At 46.6% G+C, this 18862-nt stretch overlaps 1 protein-coding gene across 4 annotated transcripts in view; it reads left to right on the forward strand.

The window, feature by feature from the left end:
* The first annotated feature begins 975 nt into the window (after positions 1-975).
* The window catches only part of FIBCD1 (fibrinogen C domain containing 1), a 60889-nt gene continuing 43002 nt past the window's right edge, over positions 976-18862 (forward strand). The window contains exons 1-2 of one of the 4 annotated variants that reach the window (XM_043980140.1): positions 976-1098; positions 2180-2292. In XM_043980140.1, coding sequence (XP_043836075.1) covers positions 2221-2292 — 72 coding nt within the window. In that variant the 5' untranslated portion in view covers positions 976-1098; positions 2180-2220. Of the gene's footprint in view, positions 1113-1356; positions 1770-2179; positions 2293-13214; positions 13273-18862 lie in introns of those variants that run through there. The other 3 variants (XM_043980142.1, XM_043980141.1, XM_043980143.1) reach the window with 3 other exon arrangements.

Consider the following 18862-nt stretch of genomic DNA (forward strand, 5'->3'; position numbering starts at 1 on the left):
TCCCTTCCTTACCTTTGTTCATGCAGCTCCCTCACATCTCCACCTTCTCCTTCCACCCCAATCAAACCTTGTTCCTGTATCTCTGAGATTAAGTGGAAGGGGAGATGGGAAGGGGTTCTAAAAAGTGATAATGCCCACCAGTCACTGAAAGAACTTGGGGTGGGGATAGGGGCAGCTCTGGGCAGGCCCCTTCAGCAACAAAGCAGAGTTCAGAAGGAGCGAGGGGATGGCATGGCTCAAGGGGAAACAGCTGGCAGAGTTCTGAACTTAGCATCTCAAAGTGATTGACAGCTCCCTGCTCGGGAGAGCTAAGGCGAGCAGAAAGGTTTTCTGGTTTTTCCCCAGGATCTCCCCACTTGGGGTCAGTCCATGATCTCCCCATGCACACTGCACAGCATCCTTCTTCCAGGCCCCTGTATGTATGGCTCACTCCCTGCCTCCGAGTTGCTGTTCCTAGAGAGAGCCCAGGGGTAGAAGGAGAGAAATAGTGGATTTCAGTGGGGGATTCTGGTAAGTATGAAGGTAGGTAGGCAAGCAGGCAGGCAGGCCAGATGGGGCAAGGGGTCAGGGGAAATCTTTTCTCCAAGCACATTATAGTGGAACAGGAAAAGGGGCAGAGAAAGAAGAGGAGAGGACCACGGAGCTCTAATAGGGAAGGATGATAAACGGGGGCAGGGATGGGAGGCAGGAGAGGCACAAAGCAGAAAGGGGAGGAGAAAGTCCGGGCTTTCTCTAGGGGCCCCCCCGGCAGAGGGGAAGGGGGGCAAGTTGAGGCTCCTGCTTAATATGTGTGGCCTGCCTCGCCTCAGAAAGAACCCACAGTTGCAACTCATTAGAGGAGCAGATTAAGGACTTTGTAAATTACCACTAAAGGCTGCTTTGGGCAGATTAAAATGTTTTTAAAAAGTAGTGACGATGGGAGGGGGCGATTAAGAGGGGGAGAAGAAACCCTCGCCACAAATCCCTCTCCTCCCAGGCACAGGGAAGTGTGCTGTGCATTTCTCGTGAACAGCAGCCGGGAGCGAGGTGGGTAATTAGCCCGGGAGAGCTCAGAAGAGGATCAGCTCCTACATGCTGGCAGCTGTCGCCATCCGAGAAGTAGGCTGGCTTGGGTTTGTTCTCCTCCCTCCTCCTCCTCCTCCTCTTCCTCCTCCTCCTTCTTCTCCTCTTCTCTCTTCCACCCCCCCCCCCTGCCATTCCTGGATCACCTGGACCCAAGAAGAAAGTGGAGGCTATAGTCTGAGACTAGCTTCGTAGGGCCATCCCCCTGGGAGAGGCGGGGGGGGGGGGGAAGGATGAGGCTCTGAGCCAGGGCATCCCTCAGGGAGAAGTCCCCTAGACCCAAGGGCTGGGGTGAGCCACATGTAGACACATTCCTGCCAGGACCTGGACCAAGCCCTCAGAGATCTGCCTACTCTGGGGAGCGGTGCGGTGGGGCAGTGTTAGAGCTACCCTGCCCCTCCCCTCCCCCTAAATCCTGTGTTTTTGGGATTAATATCCCACCCCTGCTGGGGAGAGAGGTGGGAAGCAGAGAGGTGACAGGGAGCACTGAAGAGATACTGTCCACAGCTCCTTAGAAACTGCCTCACACTGCAGCTCCCCTTTCTGGAGCTTAGACCCCATTTCTTTTAAGGTGACTTGAGCTGGTAGCTGTGGCTTAAGTTTTTGCAAATATTTGGGCTGCGATTTTCTTTTTTCTCTTCTCTCCAAAAAGACGGGGCTCAAGCTCCCCACAGCTGCCTTTCTTCTGTTCTTTCTGAGGATTTTTGGTGGGTGGTTTGTTTGCCGGGCTTGTCTTTGTTTTGGGTTTATTTGTTTTGTTTGGGTTTTTTTAACCTGAGTTTCTCTGGTTTTGACCACCTAGGGCAGTAGAGAAAGCTGGGGGTGGAGGGAGGGAAGAAGGGAGGGAGGGAAAGAAGGAAGGGGAGGGAGGGGGAAAGAGGGAGAGGGAGAGGGAAAGGAGAGAGAGAGAGAGAGAGAGAGAGAGAGAGAGAGAGAGAGAGAGAGAGAGAGAGAGAGAGATGGAGCGAGGGAGAGGGTGACGGAGAGGGAGTGACAGAGGGAGGCTGACATGCCACAGGGTTGCATTAGAGCCAGCCAGGAAGAAGGGCAGAGAGAAGAAAGCTCAAATCCCTTTGCAAGATTCAGGTGGTTTCCTCTTCTGCATCTGTGTGTCTAGATCCATTTTAAACATTTCTTTACACTGAGTCCTCCTAGAAGATGGTAAATGACAGATGGAAAGCCATGGGTGGAGCCCCTCAACTTGAAGACGGACAGCAGGAGAAATCCCAGGTAAAGGAAAAGAATGAAAAAAGGATCAGGGGGAAGGAGGGTGGGCATGTGGACGGTAGACTCCATCACCCTCCAGAGGCATGATGTTAAAGAGATAAACAGAAGTCCTTTGGCCAAACCTCTCTTATTTCCCCCTCCCCTCCCACCATCTAGGCAGCAGCTGGAGAGTGAGAGCCGTGTGGAGTGCATGGTTGGCTTTTGACAGGCACGCGAGCGAAGGGGGCTAGGTCCGGGCATCACGGCTGCAGAGTTGAGATGCAGTCCCAGGTTTCTTCCCAGACTGCCAGACTTCTTGCCCCTGGGAGGGCACCTTTCATGGTCCCCCGCCCTGTCACCGCTTGAGGGGATCTGGGAGGACACTGGTGGCTGTCGGCAAATTGGCACTGAATTATTGAGTTTCTTTATTTTTCCGAGCGTGGCACCTTAGGTCTGTAGCGGGCTGGCTGAGGGGGAGGCAGCAGCAAACAGGTAAATAAACCCTGCACAGCCGCCTCTGAGTAACTGGAGCACATTGTAAATGCTTAAAGAACCTTTTAAATAGGATTTTGCATGTTGACTCCATGCTGCAGTGAGTTCTGTCTGGTTATTTGCAATCTTTGCTTCCTTTGTCCCATCTACTGAAATAATTCAAGTGCTTGCTTAGACTTACTTATTAAGGGGACGGCTTGGGAAGAAAGAAGGGGTAGGATAGAGGGTAGTGCCCACCCTATTGTATACGTAGTTGTGAGGGTCGGGATGCAGAAATGTGGGGATATCGTACTTGGTGGGTGAACTGCCACAGGCACCAACCAGCCTGCGTCCCTGATTGTGCCTAGACAGGAGCTGGCATTGTGGTGTAGCTAGTGAGGTCAGGACATGACCTGTACGCCACCTAGCTAGCAAGCCACCTGAGAAGCTGGACTCTGGCTTGTCTAACATTCACTAGGGACCAGGGTCAACAGTGAACACAGTCACATACAAGCCAGTGGGCTGATGGTGGTGGCATGGCTGGGGCAGGGAAGGAAGAATGAATGGAGAGAAAAAGATGGGGACCAGCTTTGGTCCAGGAAGAGGCAGATTGCCGAGGCTGGTGATCTGACTTGCCTCTAAGGCCAGGGAGGAAAGATTGGAGGACTTAGAAGCCCAGGGATAGTCTCTAATCCCACTGGCCTGGGCCTCAATGAGAAATAACTCCCTAGCCACCACCTTCAAGAGCTGTTCTCTTGGAAATCCCATTACTTTGTCTGTGGGCAAAACATCATAGCATGATGACAGGAGGGTTGAATTTGGAATCAGAGGACCTGGGTTCAAATCCTTACTCTGTTACTACCTGTGTGATCTTAGGCAACTTACTCACTCAATCTCTCTGGGCCTCAGTTTCCTCATCTGTGAAATGAGGCATTTGGACCAATTCCTTGTAAAGTTCCTTTGGGCTCTAAATCTATGATCCATTTCTCTGTCCTTGAGTTGGGCTCATCATGGGGGTGAGGCAGCTGGAAGGTCATCTTCCCTTCCCCCAAAATAAAAGGTCCCCTTCATTACTGCTATCCCAGAGCCCTTGATGAAAGGGTTGGAAGCCTCCCTTTGTAGAAAGGGAACATTACTGGCCACCATAGGGAGCCGGCCCTGCTCTCCCCTAATGCTGTCAAGTACTGTCAATGTGTACGTTAAGCCCAGTGTCACCTCCATGGGCTTCTGTACAGGTGCCCAGTGTGACAGGGAAAAGGAAAAAAAAGCCAACATTCTAACATTTTAAAAATCTTGCAGACATATGCCCATGGGGAGGGTGAGAGGGAAGGGAAGCAGAGGGAGGGGAGACAGCTCCTGCTTGGAAATGGTACACACACACACACACACACACACACACACACACACACACATACACACACAGGAAGATGGGGGTTGCATCTCATTGCTACAGGCTGTTGGTTTTGGCTCCTTCTGGGGCTTTTTAGTTACAGTGTACAAAGGGCTGCCACATCCATCTTCTCCATCTCGTTCTCACCAAGGCCCTGTGAGGGAAGTGGACAAAGATCATTGACCCCATTTTACAGATGAGGAAACTGAGGCCCAGAAAAATGAAGTGATTCACCTAAGGTCATAAAGCTTATTTATGGTTGGAAGTAGAACTAGAACCCAGGTTTTCTGACTCAAGACTTCTCTCTACACCATATCGCCCTATCCCAAAGGAGGAGGGGAGGGGAGGCTAATGGTCAGCAGTCCTTGTTGTGAACCCTGAGTATTCCTGTATTCTCCCTGTATTTTTCTTTTATGTCTTTGGGCCGGAGCAAGGGAATTACAGAACCCTGGAGTTAGAAGGGACCTCAGAGGTAATCAAATTCAGCCCCGTGTCTCCGCCTGCTCCCATAGAAGTCCTGACAAGTGTCATCTAGCTTTGACTTGAATAATTCCAGTAACAGCTGCCATACTTAGGGAGCTTTAAGATTTATGCTTTGCACACATTATCTCACTTAAACTATACCAGATCCCTTGTGGAAGGGAGGGCACTATTATCCCTATTTAAAGATGAGGAAAATGAGGCTCAGAGAGGTGAAGATTGGAGCCCAGGTCTTCCTGACTCCACATCCAGACCTTTATCAGCCATGTCACACATTCCATTAGACAGCTTTCACTGTTAATAAATGCTCCCTTGCACTGATCCTAAATCTGTCCCCCTGTAACTTCCACGGGTTGGTCCTAGCTCCTCTCCATTGGAGCTACACAGAATAAGCTCATCGAGTCTGTCCTCCGACCTTTAGGCAGAGCCACAGCAAAACCATCCCAGACTGATGAGCATCTCCTTTGGAGAACCCATGCCTTCCCTGGGGGGACCTATTCCAGGGGTCAGGAGGACTCTAAAGACACAAAATACAGACCGAAATGCATCAAGGGTCCTTTTTATTGTCTTCCTTTCTGAGTTAGGTGACTTTTGTGGTTGTGCTGTTTGAAATTCAGCTCCCCAGACCCTTGTGGGGGGTTGGGGCCTCCTACAGCTGTTCCCTAGGGGTGCAGACTCCAGCTGCTCACAAAGGCAGAGGCCCAGCTGTCTTCCCCCTGGCAAATGAGCACAGCCATGCTGAGTGCTCTCTCTGGGGGCCTGAGCTTTGGTCACTGTCCCCAGCTTTCCCCTCTTCTCCAACAGACTGTGCAGGGGAGCCCAGAGATGTAGGGGAAAGAGAACTGAACCAGGAGCTTCCGGGTTACATGTCAGAGTCCTTCACTAGTGGCTTGACCTCAGTCGAGTCATTTTCCCACTCTGGGCTCTGTTTGCAGCTGTCTGCATGCTGCACTCCCTTGGTATCTCGCTAGCTGACTCTGAAACTCCAGGTGTAAAGGAAGGAAGGAAATAAGCATAGATTAAGCACCTTCTAGATGTCAGGTACTGGGCTAAGCTCTTTACAGATATTATCTCATTTGTCCCTCACAACAACCCTGGGAGATAGATCCTATTATATCCCCATTTTACAGTTGAGGAAACTGAGGCAAACTGACATTAAATGACTTGTCCAGGGTTCTATGACTAATAAGTGTCTGAGGTTGGATTTGAACTCGGGTCTTTCTGACTCCTAGGACAGCAAGGTAGCACAGTGGATAGCGCATTGAGCCTGGAATGAGGGAAGACCTGAGTTCGAATCCAGCCTTAGACACTAGTTGTATGAGCCCGGGCAGGTCGGTTAACCCTATTTGCCTCAGTTTCCTCATCTGTCAAATGGACTGGAGAAGGAAATGGCAAACTACTCTTATATCTTTGCCAAAAAAACAAAACAAAACCCAAATGGGTTCTCAAAGAGTCAGACACACATGAAATGACTCAATAACAACTTCCTGGCTCCAGGCTCAGCTTTCTATCTACTGCACCACCCAGCTTCCTAGGAGAGAAAGCAAAGGCTTGTGCCTATGCATCTAGACCTAGGTCAATGTGTTTGAAATGGGAAATGTCAGAGAAACTTTTCATACTCACCTGTGCTGTGTGTCCAAACCCCCACCAGTGGTCATGAGACTTTAGGGAAATCCAGAGTAATTCCTTATCAGAAATAGGTTGGGGATTTCTCATCTCCAAACCAATCAGGCCAAACTTCTCCAAACCTTCCCAGGAAACATATTCCCTTGCTTGTTCTCCCGATGGCCAAGAAGTTCTCCCTGGCATCCAACCCTAATCTTTCCTGTTTTCATTTATGCGACTTTTCTCTTTCTGGGGTTTGTCTCTTCCTTTCTACTCCTGGAGCCAAAGGGTCTCCTTTCCTTTCATCCATCCCATGGGAAGATCAGTGAAAAGAATTGGAGAGGGGAAGATTTAGGAGGGACATGATCACTGTCTTAAGGTATTTGAAAGACTGTCACATAGGAGGAGACTCAGAGGGCCCAAATAAAAGCAACCCATCAATAAGTATTTATGAAGTGTGCCAGGCACTCTGCTAAGTACTGAGGGTATTGGGGAGGGTGGGGAAGGAAAGACTGCCCTCATCCAAATGGGGAAACAGCATGTATAGAAATATATTCAAAACAGATACAAGGTGACCTCAGTGGGCAAAACAGCCTCTGCTGAGGGGACCAGGGAAGGTCTTCTGAGGGAAGTGATGTCTGGGAAGACTGGAAAGATAGGAATGGGCCTGGCCATAAAGGGCTTTAAATGCCAAAGGAAGCTATGTTTGATCTCAGTGGTAATGGGGAGTCTCAGGAGTTTATTGGGCATGAGGGTTATGTGGTCAGACTGGTGCTCTAGGAAAGTCACTTTGGTATCAAAGTAGAGAATAGATTGGAGTGGGGAGCGACTTGAGGCAGGGAGACACATTTGTAGGCTATTACAATTAGCCTGGCTCATGGGGGATGAGGCTGAGTTAGGCTATATGAGTGGAGAGAAGGGGGGCACATATAAGAGATGCTGTGAAGATAGACATTACATGATTTTATGAATTATCAAACATGGGCAAGTGAATGAGAGGGAGGAATTGAAGATGATACCAAGGTTGTAAACCTGGGTGACTGGGAGGATAGTGGAGCCCACAACAGTAATAAGGGATAGGTTTGGGGCTGGGGTGGTGGTAGAAGACAATGAATTTTGTTTCGGACATGCTGAGTTTGGCAGTTTGTGACCTCAGTCTTAGAACTCAGTAGAAAGACCAGAGCTGGATAAATAGATCTAGACATCATTTGTTTGAGATGATAATCGAACTGATAATGGGAGTTGAGATCATCAAGTGAGAATATAGAAAGAACAGAAAAGACAGTTCAGGATAGAACCCAGGTCACACCCACGGTTAGTGAGCCTGGTATAGATAGATATAGATGGGGGGAAACCAGCAGAGAACAGTGTTACAAAAACCTGGAGGGAAGAAATTTTCTGGTAGGAGAAAGTAGTCAACTGTGTCAAATACTGCCGGGAGTTAAAGGAGGGGGGAGATTGAGAAGAAGAGAGAGGCAGGGAGGGGGTAAGGAAGAGAAGACTAGGAGAGAAATGGGGGGAAGGGAGAGGGGGAGAGGGAGAAGTCGTTAGATTTGGCAATTAAAAGACCACTAGTATCTTTGGAAAAGGCAGTTTCAGTTGAATGATGAGGTTGGAAGCTGATTGCAGAGGATTAAGAAGAGAGTGAGAAGAGAGGAAGTGGAGATATTGGATACAGATTTTTTTCCCCAAAGAGTTTAGATAAGAAGGGGAAGAGAGATATAGGACAGTAGCTAGAAGGGATAGTAGGTTCTAGGGAGGGTATTTTTATTTTAAAATGGCAGATACTTGGACCTCTTTGTAGGCTAAAAGGAAGGAAACAGTAGATAGGGAGAGTTTGAAAATTAGAGAGAAAAAGAGGGTTTGATAGTGTAGGTGATCTCCTAGGGAAGATGGGAAGGGATAGGAATAATGCTACATATAGAAGGACAAGCTTTGGTAAGGAGAAGGGCCACCTCAAAGGAGGAGATGATGAGAGAGGTATTAGGGGAATGTCATATCAATAGAAGGGAGAAGAAAGAGCTCACAGGGAATGCCCTTAATTTTTTTTTTTTCAGTGAAGTATTAGGGGAGGTAGGCAGGTCCTAAACTGAGAGAGTGGTAGGAGAGTATGCTGTGGGAGTACTGAGGAAAGAAAAGATGATAAGGAAATGAATTAAATAGCTAATCAATTAGGAAGGAGTAGAAGAACTGTCATGCTGCAGTGAGGGCCCAGTTGAGATTAAGTAACATAAACTGTAGTGGGCCAAGTCAGCATGGTTGTGTGACGTCCTCTAGTTCTGCTCAATAGCATGTGACTAGGAGTATAGCAATTCTCAGTGCTAACCTTGAGGGTGAGAAGTAGGAGAAGACCTTGAACCTTCCAGTCATCTGCCTTCTTCAGCAGGAATCCAACAATCCATTAACCTGGACTCCTTCATCAGCTGTTTGTCTGCTCCTAGCCCATCTTCTTCCTCTCCCAGCGATATTGAATAAGAGGTGGGAGGTAGCAGTAATCCAGTGTTGGGGTTTGAGTAGCAATCGGATATGGGCCAAAGGGGATTGAGAGTAGAGGATAAAGTACAGGGTGGACCAAAAATCATGAAGGGGTCTGATGTTTTAATACCTTTTTGGAAATTCTTTTCAAATGATTTACACCATTTATGAGATTTTAACCCCTTTGTGACTTTTGGCCCACCTTGTAGAATTGAACTGGTTCACCAAAGAGTTGAGATTGGGAAGGGAAGGGAAAAATGGAGCCAGAGAGTTAGTGATGGTCTGGGAAACTCTCGAAGGGTAGAAGGATTTCGGGTCACATTGGAGATGAAGATTTAGAATTAGGATTAACAAGGCATTGAGAGAGAAAGAATGATAAAAGATCCAGCCCTAGATTCAGGAGGACCTGAGTTCAAGTCCGACTTCAGACACTTAACACTTATAAGCTGGGTGACCCTGGGCAAGTCACTTAACCCCAATTGCCTCACCAAAAAAAAACCCGATTATGATTAGATAAAGGAATTTTGGCATTCTCAAACATGGAAGTGGAACATTTGTCAGTGCTGGCAAGATCAAGGATATGACTGTCTTTGTGTGTGGTAGAGATGAAGTAGAGGAGTAGCTCAAAGAAGCTGAGTAGATTGAGAAAATGGGAAATTAGTGTAGTTGAGGGAACATCAGCAGGTACGTTAAAGTTCATTAGTATGAGGGCAGAAATTGGGGTGGAAAGTGAGATTGTGAGCCAGGAACTGAACGCATTGAGAAAGGAAGATCAGTAGATAATGACCAACAGCATCTGGATTGGGTGATTAATTTGGATAGAGAGAGCCTCAAAGAAGAATATGGTGCTGAGTGATGGTGGCACAGGAAGGATCTAGAGGTGGCAATGGGGAGTGAGGAGTATTGCAATTTCCTCCTTGGGACCAGTGAGTGAGGGGGAGAGGAGGTTGGTTAAAAGAATATTTATTCAGTGTTGGAAAGGTTTACCAGGGATATAGTGTCAGCCAGAGGAGAGCTAGATGATAGAAATATGAGAAGAGGAAGGAAGTTTGTTAATTATAAAGGAAGAGTTTCAGAGGGCACCTTGGAAGGGGTGAGTGCATATACAGTAGGATCTTAGAGGGGTTGGGTTGAGGTGGATGGGAATGATAGAGTGAGAAATAGGGGTTAGAAATGGGAAGTTGGGGGCTCAATATCACTAGGAGAAGAGAAGACTATGCAAACACCTTGGTGAAGGAGTCCAGGTGGATTATTAATGAATGGTTGGAGCACTGCTAAAGAAGGCAGATGATTAGAAGGTTCAAGATCTCTTCCCAGTCCTCACCCTCAGGGGTAGTACTAGGAGTTGCTGCTGTGCTGGGTTGTCAGGGACTGGCCAGCAGACAGGAGCAATGAGTAGAAGTTACTGAGAGACAAATTTAGGTTAAATGTAGAGGAAACCTTCCTAACAATTAAAGCTGTTTAAAAGTAGAAATGGGGGGCAGCTAGGTGGTGCAGTGGATAAAACACTGGCCCTGGATTCAGGAGGACCTGAGTTCAAATCCAGCCTCAGACACTTGACACTTAACCCTCATTGCCCCTCCAAAAAAAAAGTAGAAATGGGCTACTTCAGAAAATTGATTCCCCATTGCTAAAAATCTCAAATAGAGACTGGATGACCATTTATTGGGGATATTACAGTGAGGATTCCTGCTTAGATATGAGTTAGACTCAATGACCTCTGAGGTCCCTTCAAATGCTGGAATCCTGTGATCCTAGGATTCTAGGAACCCTGGTTTAGCTAAGACTGGTGATAATGGTTTTACGAGCAGGAGGTCTAGGGGCATCTCTCTCTCTCTCTCTCTCTCTCTCTCTCTCTTATTCCTGGACTATTGCAAAGCTCTCAGATGGTCCAGCTTGAACACCACTGGGAATTGAGTTCATTAACTTCCTATTTGCATTTCCCTGCCACACAAAATATCAGAGCTGGAAGGGTCCTAGAATATGTTAGAACATAGATCAGAGAGTGTTAAAGGTGCAAATGACCTTAAAGACCATCAGCACAGACATATAGTTAAATACTTAGCAAACACTTTCTCTCTGTGTCTCTATGTGTGTGTCTTTCTTTTCTCTCTGTCTGTCTCTCCTGTTTGTCATTGCCTCTTTCTATCTGTCTTTTTCTCTTTCTCTCTATCACTGTCTCCTCTCTTTTTTGTCTCTTTTTATCTCTTTCTCTCTTCCTCCCTTCTTCCCTCCCTCCCTCCCCTTCTCTCTGTTTATCACTGTCTCCATCTCTTTGTCTCTGTCTCTCTTTCTCCTCTCTGTTCATCACTGACTCTGTCTCTGTCTATCTGTCTCAACATGTTCATTTTGCAGATGGAGAAATCAAGACCCAAAGGAATGAAGCAATTTGCTTAAGACTGCATAACTTGTTAGTGGCAAAGCCAAGATGACAATCTAGGTCTTCTGACCTAGACAGAGACAGCTAAGTAGTACAGTAGAGTGCTGAGCCTGAAGTCAGGAAGATCTGAGTTCAAATTCAGACTTAGACATTTACTATGTGACTCTGGGCAAGTCATAGCCTCTGTGTACCTCAGTTTCCTCAACTGTAAAATGGGGACAATACTAACATCTACCTCCCAAGGTTGTTTTGAGGAACAAATGAGATAATAGTTGTAAGGTGCTTAGCCTAGTGTCTGGAACATAGTAGGTACTTAATAAATGCACATTTCCTTCCTTCCTTCTGATTGCTAATCTAATACTTTCTGCTCTACCCTAACAATAGCTCACATTTTATATAGCACTTTAAGATTTATAAAGCACTTTCACTTATATCTTGCCTACGAATAATCAGCTTTTGTAGAAACATGAGGAAAAGTAAAGATGGCTCTTTTAAAAAAATCCTCTCTGGTTTGGGTCAGCCAGCTAAGTTATGTAATTTCTAAGGAAAGCACAATAGATTCAAGTCATGTGATTTTCAAGGTACTTGCCCGTCTCCCTCCACTGCCAATAAGCATCTTGGGCTCTAATGGCTGGAGCGCTAGTGTGGGTGGCAGGGGACCCGGGCTCTGTTCTCCGCTCTGTTGCTCATTTACTGTGTGACCTTGGGCCAGTTGTTTAACCTCTCTATGTCTCAGCTTCTACATCTGAAAAATGAAAGGATTTCTGTTTTCCATCTATTTCATGGGGATGAGGAAAGGATGAGTGAGGGCTCTAGAAAAAAGAGTAGCTCTTGTAAGCCTAGTCCTCCAACCGGCCCTCCCTCTGCCTTCAATTAAAGGGCAATATTGTCATCTATCCATCCTATGTGGGAGGATCCCCCCACCCCCACCCCCACTCCACCTCCTAGAGAAGTGGTTTGTTGCTCAGTCGTTTCAGTAGTGTCCTATTCTTCATGGCCCCATGTAGGGTTTTCTTGGCAAAGATACCAGAGTGGTTTGCCATTTCCTTCTCCAGCTTATTTTACAGAAGAGGAAACTGAGGCAAACAGGATTAAGTGACTCGTCCAGGGTCATATGGATAGTAAATGTCTAAGGCCAGATTTGAACCCACAAGAATGAGTTTTCCTGATTCCAAGCCCAGTGCTCTATCCATTTTGCCACCTAGCGCCCCTAGAGTAGATGTGTCAAACTCAAAAAGAAATGGGGGCAACTAAACAGTACATAAACATCCCAGCAGGCCACATATTGATTTAGTTTTAAAATGTAATATCATCTGTGCTTTATTGTATTTTTATTTCTTTTGTTAAATATTTCCCAATTACTTTTTTTTTTTTTTGGTGAGGCAATTGGGGTTAAGTGACTTGCCCAGGGTCACATAGCTAGTAAGTGTCAAGCGTCTGAGGCCAGATTTGAACTCAGGTACTCCTGAATCCAGGGCCGGTGCTTTATCCACTGAGCCACCTAGCTGTCCCCCCAATTACCCTTTAATCTGGTTCTGACCATAGCTGGGAGTGTTATGGGCCACATGCAGCCTGTAGGCCATGTGTTTGAACCCTCAGGCCTAGTTAATTCAGAATTTCCCTTGGCATCATTCAACCTCTCTACATTTGTCATTCATGAGTCATTTCTGAGGTCATGACTAAATCTCTTATGCTCCAATATAAATCTGTTTCTCTTTGTTCTATTATGAGTGGAGTTTTAACTCAATTCACCCCATATTTATTGAGGTACAACCTATATCCCTATCACTTGTGTTTGTTGCTGACAGAAGTTGAATCATAGAATATTAGAGTCGAAAGGGACCTTAGAATATTCATTTATCAACTCATTCAGCTATATAATAACCTTTGAACATAGAATTCTAGAGCTGGAAGTGAAATTAGACATTACTAAGTCCAAGGCCCTCGTTTTTCTCAAAGGAAAGTTGAAGTTCAGAAAAGGGGAAAAGACTTACACAAGGTCACACAGCTTGTTAGACTCATATATATCACCCAGGAGGGTTAACATATTTTAGTCATGAGCACATGGCCCAAACATGGTATTCCAAATGACTCTCTCCATTAACAGAGGCAGTGTGGTGTAGTGGATAGAACGCTGGACCTGGAGCCAAGAAGCACTGGGTTAAAATCCTGCCTCAGACAATTACTAGCTGTGTGTCTCTGGGTAAGTCACTTGATCTTTCTGAGACTCAGTTTCTTTACCTGTAAAATGAGGATGATAATCACACCTACCTCACATGTTTGTGGTGAGAATTCAATGAGATTATGTTTATAAAATGCTATAGAATAGCTATGATGAGGTGATGATAGTGATAATAATGATGACAGTGGATTGGGAAGAGGAGGGGATGCCACAACAGAAGGAATCACTCTTTTGGTTTTTAATATTGGGGCAAGGGTCAATTCTTCTTGCTTAAAGAACAACCCATAGTTCTGTCCTTTGTGTGGCTGGCCTGTGGCAGGGACTCAGGGAGATGGGCAGGGGATGAAAATTGCCTCATACTTTCCTCTGATGTGGCATCACACAGGGATGCAGCTGAGAACCATTTGCTTGACATCAGGAACAAGTCCTGAACTTGGAGGGGGTGATTTCCTGGGAGGAGAGATGTGGTCAGGCCAGGGCACAAGGGGAGAAGTCCTAGGCAGCCTCCCTCCTTCTCACTGCCCCATCGTGTCATTGCAGCCCATGAGAGCCCGTGTCGACCCTGTTCACAGCCCTGGCTGATCTCTAAGGCATTTCCCACAGGTTCTATACTTGCTCTGCCCTTTGGTTTTCCCCCCAAGCCAAGACAAATTTTCTGTCAAAAGGAGCAGTTGTTCTCTCCTCTGGCTCAGAATTTTGGGGGAAAGCAGAGGCAAAGAAAAATTGTGGGCTCCAAATCCCTGCTCTTCTTTCCTCTCTTCCTTCTCCCTTTGGTGACACAACTCCTCTGTTGTCAGGCTAGCTCCATCCCTGGACGGGGAGACGGGTTTTCTCCTCACGATCCTTTCATTCAAGGGATGTAATCTGTCAATCAGGACAAGACTCAGATCCTTTCCAGGGGCGATGAGAAGGGAGCATCAGGGAAGAAAGGAGGCCGCTGGCCCAGCTCTTATGCTAGCCTTGGGAATAGATCGGCTCAGCTCCCAGACTTGGCTAAAAAAGGAACAAAGGATAGAAACATGCCTGGGTTTTATTGTGGAGTTTGTGGAGAGGATATTACCCGAGCATCTCAGGGCCTCAGTGACTCCATCAGGTCCTGGCAGCTTCCTTTCACTGCTGGAGTCCCACTAGTCCCAAGTCTCCCAGCAAGATAGGCCCACTTAGCAAGGACCTGGGACCTATCCTCTGTGGATCTCTAAGAGGACCTCATGCCTTTTTCCCCCTGGGCTTTGCTTTTCTCATTCCAGGATCTGGGACCAGGTTATGTCTTCAGTAATAATAAATATCAACTCACTGGCTCTTGTAGGCCAAGCCCTGGGCTAGGTCTATCTAGGGAGGCTTCCAGAGGAAGATAAATCAAAGTCCAAGCTTCCTAGGTGCTGATGGCTCAGCCATGGTCCCACTGTTGGCCCACACTTTCAGGCTGGTTAGTCAAGAGTCATTTTTAAAGGGATGAGGCTTAAGCCAAACCTTCAGCAATCCAGACTTTCTGACCCTGAGCCAAGACCCTCCCTCTCTTCTCACAGCCCTTGTGGACAATTCTGGCTGCCGGCTTGATGTGTCTTTCTGAACAGGCTTAAGCACCTATGAGGGTTAGGTATTTCTCCTCTGTGATCCCCACCCCAGGCAGCCAAGCCTCATCCTGTCCCCCCCCCCTCCCCTAGCCACCTTAATCATGGGATAAAATGCAAGAATTTTGTACTAATGGGATTTCAGAAATGTTTATGGGGCACATTCAGATGTCAGGAGCAAACACCATTCTTTCTTTGTACTAGGGTCACCAGCTGACTGAGCTGTCGATCATCATCAGTCCAGCCAATGACAGATTTAATTGGGCATTGTATGATGCTGATTGACAGCTCAGTCAGCCAGTGAGAAGGAGACACAGGGATACTGGAGAACTCTCCCCCACCCTCCTCTGTTTCTCCTTCCCCTCTGCAGATCCAATACGAGAAGGTCCCAGGATTGGTTACCAAAAGTCTCTGCTACTCTGGAGTGTCAGTGGACACTACTCAATTTCCAGTCTGTTGCCCATAGTCTTCCTCACTGCCTTGGAAGTAATTGGTGATAGAATAGGACTTTTCGATGGGACCTGGCTGTTGCCTAATGGGGGGGGCACTTTCCCCAAATGACCTAGTGTGGTTATAGTTCTCCTTAAGCAACAGCTCTGGTCTCATTGATACAGAGTCAAACCCAAGTGTTGGAACTCAGGCATTATCCCCCTCTTCCTAGGCATCTCCCAAAGAGGCTAGCCTTATAGTGAGGGGGTTTCCTGGACTGTGTAGTGCAAAGGACGGCAGAAATAGTCCTTACCCTAAAATCCTCTCCCCTTCACATACACCACAGCTTCAGAAAGCTCCCCATCAGAAATCCATGTATAGGATTAGAGAATGCCAACGCTGAACCTCAGAGATCATCAAGTCCAAATGCCTCATTTCACAGATGGGATAACTGAGACTCAGAGAGGTAAAATGACACAGATCAAGTAGGTGGCAAAGCCAGGATTAAGGCTCAGATTTCTTGTTTCCCACCCTAGTGTTCTTTCCCCTCTACCACACTGCCTCTTAACACTTTGATTGCAATTCCTGCTTCTCCATAAGCCCACCCCCTCGACGACTCAGGAAGCCCAGATTTGCAAAGGGCTGCTCTGCTTAGAACGCCCCCAGCCTGTGTGCTCAGCTCAGCAAGGATTGGCAAAGGCCTCAATTAATATACTATAAGCCCAAAGCAAACTCGGGAAAGGTAGCTCTCTAGCAAAAGCCCCTCTTATTATCTTGGACAGATTTCTTTGCAACGCACGTAAAAGGCAGCCTATAAAAGTGAATGGCACTTTATCTTTAAGGTGGTCCCTGAAGACTAATTCTCCTATAAGCTGAGTAGCCTCTTTCATCTCTAGTCCCCAGCACTACCCCCCTCCTGCCTGCTTAATTCCCATCATCCTACTCCTACCTATTTCTGCAGAACCCCCTTATTTTCCTCTTTCTTTATCAAGGGGCCAGGTATCAGGATTGGGGAGGTGGAGCTCTCAGATTACAAAGATAAAGGGTGGTAAGTCAGAGGGGGGACTCCAACCTGATCTCCCTACATCATATTGAGCCCTTGGCAGAAGTACCTTAAAGCCAAATGGTCAGAGTGCCAGGGTAAGGGTGGCTCTGGGAAAGGTACCACTCCAAATAGATTTGTGCTGAGAGGAGAGGGCCAAAAGGCAGGGAAGATGACGGGGAGGCTTTGCTGATGCAGCACTTGGGGTCTGGCTTTCAATCCCAAGTTGTCCTTTGTCTCTGAACACGTGGGCCTTTCTCAGATTCATGCTCTCTGGAGGTTTGGGAGAGGTATTGCTCTGGTGTAGGTCAGGGAAAGCCCTGCCTTCCATGGAATGGGAGGAGGAAGGGAGGACCATGGACAGCACCTGCCCTGAGGATGCCAGGCATCACAGTAAGGGCGGAGGGAAGGGTATGGTAGGATTCCTCAGCAAATGGTTGGCACTTTGAGAACCAGTTAACTTGTTCGGTATGTGCAGAAGGGGTGGGATGGGGGAGGGTGACTCATTCCCACTCTGCCTAGCACAATCAGATTTGAATAAATTGCCAGAAGCAGCCCTGGCCTCTTTTCCATGCAGCACAATCCAAAAAGGGGTTGGAAGAGGGGTCTAGATTGGTAGCAAGGCCAAGGACACATTGTAAAACCCTTCAAACTTGGTATCTGGTATCTGAGTCTAGAGCTCACAGCCAGGAAATTCCTCCTGTAACCTTATTGCTGATGCTTAATTTTATACCATCCTTTACTGTGTGTCTGCTCCTTGACACAATCCTAACACCAGGCACGTTGTCTTATGCTTCTTTTCATCCCCCATAGCATTGGGCACAATGCTAACTATATACTAATAACTGACACTTAAGGTTTCCATCTCATTCTATTCTCATCAAACCCTATAAAGTAAGCCCATTTTACTGATGGAGAAACAAGGTCTCAGAGAGATTGAAGAACTTGTCAAGGGTCACATAACTGCTAAGAATCTGAGTTGGGATTCAAACCAAGGTCTTCCTAATTACATATCCATAGGCCTTTGCACTATATTGTGTTGCCTCTCATAGATACTCATCTAGTAGTCTTAATTCAGATTAATCAAAGAGAGGCCCAATGGAATAATGATGGAAAGATTTCAGCATCAGAAGCCCTAAATTCTAGCCTGGACGCTCCAAGGAGTCATCCCAAGTTGCTAACTCCCCAGCCACTCCAATTGTTACTGCTCATTAGAATTATGTGTAGATGTTGTATCTTTCAAATAGAATGTAAACATCTTGAGGGCAGGGACCTTTTTTTCTTTCTTTTTGTCTTTGTATATAACACAGCCTTGAATATAGTAGACACTAATAAATGTTGAATTGAACGGAATTGTAACTGGGAGGAAGGGACTTTTTTTTTACCTTGGCCTTAGTTTCTTCATTTGTAAAATGGGAGAGGGGTAGAATATATGATCTCCAAGACTACTTCTAGCACTAAAAACTTTTATCCTAAAAAAAAAATTTAAAAAAACCCTTTTATCCTAGTCTGTGAGTCAAAATCCCTGGCTTGCTGGGTTCTGGTCACGTCAGGTATTGAGATCCCCACAGAAAGAGCCCATAAATCTGGCTATGCCTTTTCCATATTGCCAAGTCCTTGCCCCAAGCTGTATCAGCAGACATAGAGCCAAGTGACGAAAGGGATGTTTCTTTTGTTAGGATGATGGCTCTCTTGCAATCCTGTCTCTCTGGGTTCCTTCCTTCCACAAACTATTAGGTGACTTGTCTTTCTAGCCTTCTGGGTGATTTGATTGGGAATGTTAACCTCTGGAGACCTTGGCTATGTCAGCTTTATGGAAATGGAAAGGAAAGGAGGAGGGCAAGAGAGATGAAGGAAGGCAGATGGAAGAGGTACTTCAGAGTTCACAGTTTGGGGCGGGGGTGGGGGGTGGAGAGAAAGAACCTGAAACTCTCTTTTAGGCTCCCTAGGGAAGCCAGCGTCTACCTGCTGACTCTGATACCCTTGTGCAGAGAAACAGACTTGTATACAGCTTCCTCTGCTTTTGTAGGGAACTCAGATTATAGTCCAACACTTAAGCACCTACTGTGTGCAAGGCCCATTTCTAGAGAGTTTTATGGTTTATAAGAAGGGCTTTTTCCCAACAAAATACTTGTGAAGCTTGTAGATGTCAAATGACTTCTCCAAGGTCACACAGTGTCAGAACCAAGATCTGAACTCAAAGGAGACACCTTGGCATAGGATTTGGAACTCATTAACTGTATAACATTGACTGATACATGTACTGTGTAACTCTGGGGAAAACATTACATTCCTCTGGGTCTTAGTTGTGTTGTTTAGTCATTTTAGTTGTGCCTGACGCTTCATGACCTCATTTGGCAAAGATACTGGAGTAGTTCTCCATTTCCTTCTCCAAACAGTTAAGTGACTTGCCCAGAGTCACACAGCTAGTAAGTGCCTGAGGCCAGATTTTAACTTAGGAAGATGAGACTTCCTAACCACAGTCCTACCACTCTATCCACTGTGCCATCTAGCTATTCCCTGGGCCTCAGTTTACTCAACTGTAAAATGAAGGATTGGGACTAGATGA

The sequence above is a fragment of the Dromiciops gliroides genome, chromosome 2 (genome assembly GCF_019393635.1).
Source record: "Dromiciops gliroides isolate mDroGli1 chromosome 2, mDroGli1.pri, whole genome shotgun sequence".
In the NCBI taxonomy this organism is placed as follows: Eukaryota; Metazoa; Chordata; class Mammalia; order Microbiotheria; family Microbiotheriidae; genus Dromiciops; species Dromiciops gliroides.